This window comes from Cyprinodon variegatus, unplaced genomic scaffold, assembly GCF_000732505.1.
Source record: "Cyprinodon variegatus isolate N-32 unplaced genomic scaffold, C_variegatus-1.0 Scaffold1495, whole genome shotgun sequence".
NCBI lineage: Eukaryota > Metazoa > Chordata > Actinopteri > Cyprinodontiformes > Cyprinodontidae > Cyprinodon > Cyprinodon variegatus.
The window spans coordinates 35189-40652 of NW_015151948.1; the positions used below are offsets into that span (position 1 = coordinate 35189).

The 5464-nt window shown below is 43.4% G+C and overlaps 1 protein-coding gene across 1 annotated transcript; it reads left to right on the plus strand.

Annotated features, from left to right (window-relative positions):
• Nucleotides 1-2710: 2710 nt before the first annotated feature.
• Nucleotides 2711-5082, plus strand: LOC107103641 (claudin-34-like). Its single transcript, XM_015403416.1, has 2 exons — nucleotides 2711-2913; nucleotides 3916-5082. The coding sequence occupies exon 2, from the start codon at nucleotides 4003-4005 to the stop codon at nucleotides 4741-4743; it is 741 nt and encodes a 246-aa protein (XP_015258902.1). The 5' UTR covers nucleotides 2711-2913; nucleotides 3916-4002; the 3' UTR covers nucleotides 4744-5082.
• Nucleotides 5083-5464: the final 382 nt, after the last annotated feature.

The following is a 5464-nucleotide window of genomic DNA, read 5'->3' on the forward strand; positions in this document are numbered from 1 at the left end:
ATGGCCGCCACGTCCCACAATGCAACGCCGATCCCGAGCCCTATTGGCTAGAATCAGCTCAACTGCATCGAGCGTGGATGGCTTTGGTAAATTTGCAGTGACATTTTTCAGAGCTGAATTTTTTTGCAGATGAATTTTTTTGTAGGCATATTTTTGCAGCTAAATTTTCACCAGATAAAAATTAAGTGATTAAAATTCGGTGAAAAAAGGCAGATTCCAATGCGGCTGTTTTTCTTCCATATTCCCTTTGCTGCTGCTGCAACATTTGCTGATTTATCAGCAGCTGATTCTTATATTTAAAGTTCAATCTTTTAGTAATTTATTGTAGTTTTTATTCTGTTTAATTTATTATCTTCCTGATTCTCTGGTTTATGTTTATCTGCCTCTGATCTGGGAGTGAATGTGTTTTAAACTGGGACTGATGACCTGTCGTCCCAGTCAGCTGCAGCAGGTTTTCCCTCAGTTTCGTCTGCCAGGCATGCAGTTTTCAGCACAGCTTAGCGTTAAGAGGTGCTTCCTGTTTGCTCCTGAAAGGCATTAAAATGATCAACCTCAAATGTGCAGCAGAGTCTTTATTCATCTTCTGCAGTGAATATAGAACCGAAACACACAGAGCTTCTGTTGCAGGATGAGCTGAGGACTTTCCCCATCATCCTCTTTACTGGATCCAGTGAGATGATCACACTGGACTGGAGATGCTCCCCATTTCAGCGGTTCTTTGTTCTGGAATTAGGGGGCCGACGAGGCTGCCTGTGGACAGCGAACGCATCGCCGCCTTGAAGAAACCCAGAATATGAGGTGGAAATTACATCATACACTGCAAAAAAATAACAATCAAAGTAAGTTAATTTCTCTTAAAATATGTGTATTTTTCTTTATTAGAGCAAGATATAGAATCAAATGATTCTGTTTGGGTGCATGAAGGTGCAGCAACTCAGAAAGATGAGATGGAGCAAGACCATGGAGGGACTTAAAAACAAATAAAAGAACTTTAAAACGAATCCTGAAATGTACAGGGAGCCAGTGTAATGAGGCTAAAACTGGGGTAATGTGCTCGTATTTACGAGTGCCAGATAAAAGACGTGCTGCAGCATTTTTGCAATCTCTGGAGATGAGCAATGTTGGAGGCACTAACCCCCAAAGAAAATGCGTCACAGTAATCCAGCAAGGCATGGATTACTGTCTCTAAAAGATCTCTGGAGAGAAAAAGAGATTATTTCATTTGAAAAACAGAAACATTTAGTCCATTGGTTGATTTACATTTATCTGCTGAAATCAAAGTCAAATACCCAGTGGTGCCTCCAGGACTGTTTCATAGGGGGGGGCAGATGGACCACTGAAAATCTTGGGGTGGCCACTGTAACTAAAAGCCATATTTTCAGGGTTTGAATCTACTATTGTGGTAAACCTGTCTGAAGAAATCATAATGACTTAAACACCTACTCATATCTGGTTTATTGTCTGATTCTTTTATTTTACGTCACTGGCTGTGCAGAATGGGATGAAATGCTAATTTAATGGTACTACAATTACACTGGCTAGTGGGAGGGCCAGGTGGGTGGTTAGTGGGATGGCCAGGCATTGCACAGGTTGGCCGTGGCCATCCCCCTGGTGGCACCACTGCAAATACACCTTTTTATTTATTTTGTCAATGATTTTTTTTTTTCGTCAATTTGTTTTTTTCCAAGACAAAAAATAAAAGCAAATCCAGTGACTTTCTCCTTAATGTGAGCCAATAATCAGAGGTGGGCTTTAACTACTTAAAGGTTTAACAGAACTTTTTTTACTTTTTAAAATGTTTGGCTGCTTAAACAGGATTGTTTTAAACCCAGTTAAATTCAATGTCCAGATGAATTTTTCTTTTTCGTACAAAAGCTAACCTGAACCCACCGAGACATTTGGAGGTCGAGCTAATAAACAGGAAGAAGGGAATATCGTAACTGGAGATTACGATATCCAAAGTGTTTCATTCGTTACATAATTTTTGTTTTAATGATTTAAAAAAACACATAACTTTCCATCTGTCTTTATTACATTGCTTTAAATATCAGATCTTTTTAGTTAACCTGCACTCAAGCAGCCTTTTTACTAAATACTTTTTTTCATCTTGAGTAATTTCTTAGATGGCTACTTCTAAATATTAAGTCAAAATATGATTAGGTAATATTTTTGCTACTCTACTCTACCTTAAGTTTCTAATGGAATCAGATGGTTTAACTTTAAAATAAGAAATAAAAACCTCCTTTATATTATATCAAGCAGATAATCTCTAATTATTTTATCATAAGAATAGAAATACTCGTTTTATTGGCTGATAACTTTTATCTGTTTAAATGAAGGAGAAAAGCCAATCTCTGAGGACGTGTTTCCTTATTTTTGGGTCCCTTTCTGCAGGCGGTTGTTCCGTTGGGTTTAATCAGATTAGTATTTTTAATCTAATGGTTACAGATTCCTGTCGTTCAGGATGCGGAGCGGCGGGGCAATAATGCAGTTAGACTGATTTCAAAGACGCTTAATGGCTGCAGCTTATGACTGATGTTTCTATGGAAAAAAGGTGTGATTGTGCTAAACAGCTTTAGAAGGTGGAGTCGTTGGACTCTGTACCCAAATACCCCCCCACCCACTGTCAAAGTGGACGGGGGCCCAGCCCACAGCAACCACAGCTGGGAGGTAGATAGTCGTCAGGTAGATGCGCCCTGCAGCTGGAGCATCCTTCCATAAAGGATGCTGCTGTAGAAAAAACCAGTGTCCTGCTGGGATTATGACGGTCTGCCTGTCGATCATTGACAGAGGAGCTGTGTTGACTTTGTTACAGCAGCAGCAGCAGCAGGAGGAAGTGCTGCTGTGGGTAAAGGGAAGAAAACTGGTCCTGCTCATCACTCCCTCTCTGGCAGTGTGCTGACCGCCCCACAGGTACGTTACCTGACCCTCACTCTGAGCGTTTAAACCTTTTCTGTTTGTGAATTTAACTCGTTTCATTTTCTCATTTTAAACCATATTTTATTTGATTATATTTAAATAATGCCAATTTTTTATTCTCCTTATTCCGTCTTTTTCTTCATGTCCCCTCTTACTTTGCATCGGGTGGTTATATGAAGAAGGGATTAGTTGTTTTTAGCCACATGGATCATAAACGGAGCAGCAGAGCTCCTTATAAAGCTTTACATTCAGGTCATAAAACCGCTCCTATGGCTGAACTTTATCAGTTAGCTTCATGCATGATGGAACATTTTCATCTCTGGTTCCTCTTTATGGGACTTTAAGCCGTTTGTGTTTCTTTTGGGTTTTTTTTTTGTGTTGTTTCTTTGTTTTTTTCATCACTTTCTATCCGTTTTCTGAGGGTTTTAATGTTTCTATGTATTTCATTAACCTCTCATTCTCCCAGGTTTTTCTTCTCTCTACGGCTCCTCCTGTTTACTTTCTGTGTGGGTGTGTAACATGGGTGTGGCTCCCTACCCTCGGAGCCATCTATCAGGGGGCGGCACACGTATTTGTTCTCCAGGGGTCACCAGAGGTCAACCACTCCTGTGGCCCTGCTCACATTTGCTCACTGCTTCTTTTTCTATGTCTGCTTCTGTCTCCTTGAACCCCAGTGGGCCTCAGCAGATGGCCGCTCACACTGAGCCTGGTTCTGCTGGAGGTTTCTTCCTGTTCAAAGGGAGTTTTTCCTCTCCACTGTCGCTACAAGCATGCTTAGTGTGAGGGATTGCTGAAGAGTCAATGAGTCGATGCAATCAGCTGGTTTTCCTTAGACAGAATGGACTAGGTGATCTGTTTAACTGAGCTATAGAAATAAACTGAATTGAAAATTGAATTTAGTTTATAGAGTATTTTCATCCCTTGCTTTCATTTCTAGAACCTTCTGAGGAAGCGTCTGTTTGCTCCTCATCTTGTTTGTGTTTCGTCGTCTCTCAGGGAGCTGCTGGTTGTTTCCACGGTGATGAAGCGGCGCCACCCCTGAGGAGTCGTCTCTTCCTCTCTCAGCAGGACTCGCCTGACTCCATGATCTATTTGGCTCACAGGTCCAACGTCCAGCTGCTGGCCCTCTGGCTGGCCCTGATTGGCTGGACGCTCGCCGCCGTGGCTCCGGGGATCGTCCAGTGGAGGGTGTGGGAGGTTCCCGACAGCGAGGTGGTGACCTCGGGCGAGGCGTGGGTGGGGGTCTGGAGGGCCTGCTTCCACAGCCACACCGACGTCAGCGAGGGGTTCAGGTCCATGTACTGCAGGTCCATCAGCCTGATGGAAAGCTTCACTCCTCCGGAGATCGCTGCGGCTCAGGTCCTCACGCTGCTGTCCCTGCTGGTGGGGCTGGGGGGGAACGCTTTCGGGCTTTACGCCATGAGGAACGCCTATTTCAGGGTGGGGGAGCTTTCCCTGATAGTGAGGGGCTTCCTCGCCACCGGGATGCTGGTCCTGCTGGCGGCGGCGCTGTCGCTGGTTCCGCTCCTCTGGAACCTGACCTCTGTCGTCACCAACCAGTCCATCACCTTCCCCCCAGAGTTCAAGCTGCCCGCGGCGCCCAGATCTCAGCGCGTCGGCTGTGGGATCAGCGTGGGGCTGCTGGGCTCCGCCCTGATGGTGCTGTCGGGGATGTTTTTCTGTTCCTACGGGTTCTGCCAGAGGTCCAAACCCAGGATGGGTCGCCGCGAGGGGAAGGAGAACGGCTCAGAAAGCCAGGAGGCGGTGACCTTCGAAGGGAAGGATAACCCAGCCTTCCAGCCTCATGAGCTCCTGGGAACATAAGGAGCCTGATAGAGACCAACCAGAATGACCGCCAGCTGGCGCCACCCTGAGGATGGAGGTGGAACTCCGTCCAAGCGAAGCTTCATTTGGCACTAAAACATCCGGACATCCTGAACAGAAAAGCTTCTCTAATTTAAAGATGGTCGTTTTCTGGTTCAGAGGAATGTAGATCTTCTCTCTAGATTCTTTTAAATTTCTTCCAGCGTCGCTTCTTTCACAGTTTGTCAAGTTAAACCCAGAAACATTCTCCTGCCTTCCAGGAAGGATGGAGGGCTGTAATGTTAGCAATCTGAAAAGTGTGGTGTACCTTTACTGTGTGGCCCCTAAATAAAACGTATCAGCTGATTCAATCCGAGTCCAACTGAATCTGTTTTCTAACGGCCTCAGAGGCGTTTAGAGAATTTAAAAAGTCAGAGTTCTGCTAAAAAATGCAAATGCGTCATTAAATACTCATACGTAGGGGGCGACATTTGGAGAGTTTAACAGTGGAAAAATTAGGAGCAATATTTCTGGTTATTTAGCGTGTTTAAGAGAAAAATAAGGGGGTTGTTTTTTTCCTAGTAATTTTTTCACTTTCATTCATTCATTTATAAAAATCTCAATTTGTTTAATAAATATTTAGTTTAATTTGAAGCTAAATGTATTTATTTAACATACTAAATATTTATTTTGATAAAGATTTATTTTTGAGCTAAATATTTAACAAACTAAATATTTATTT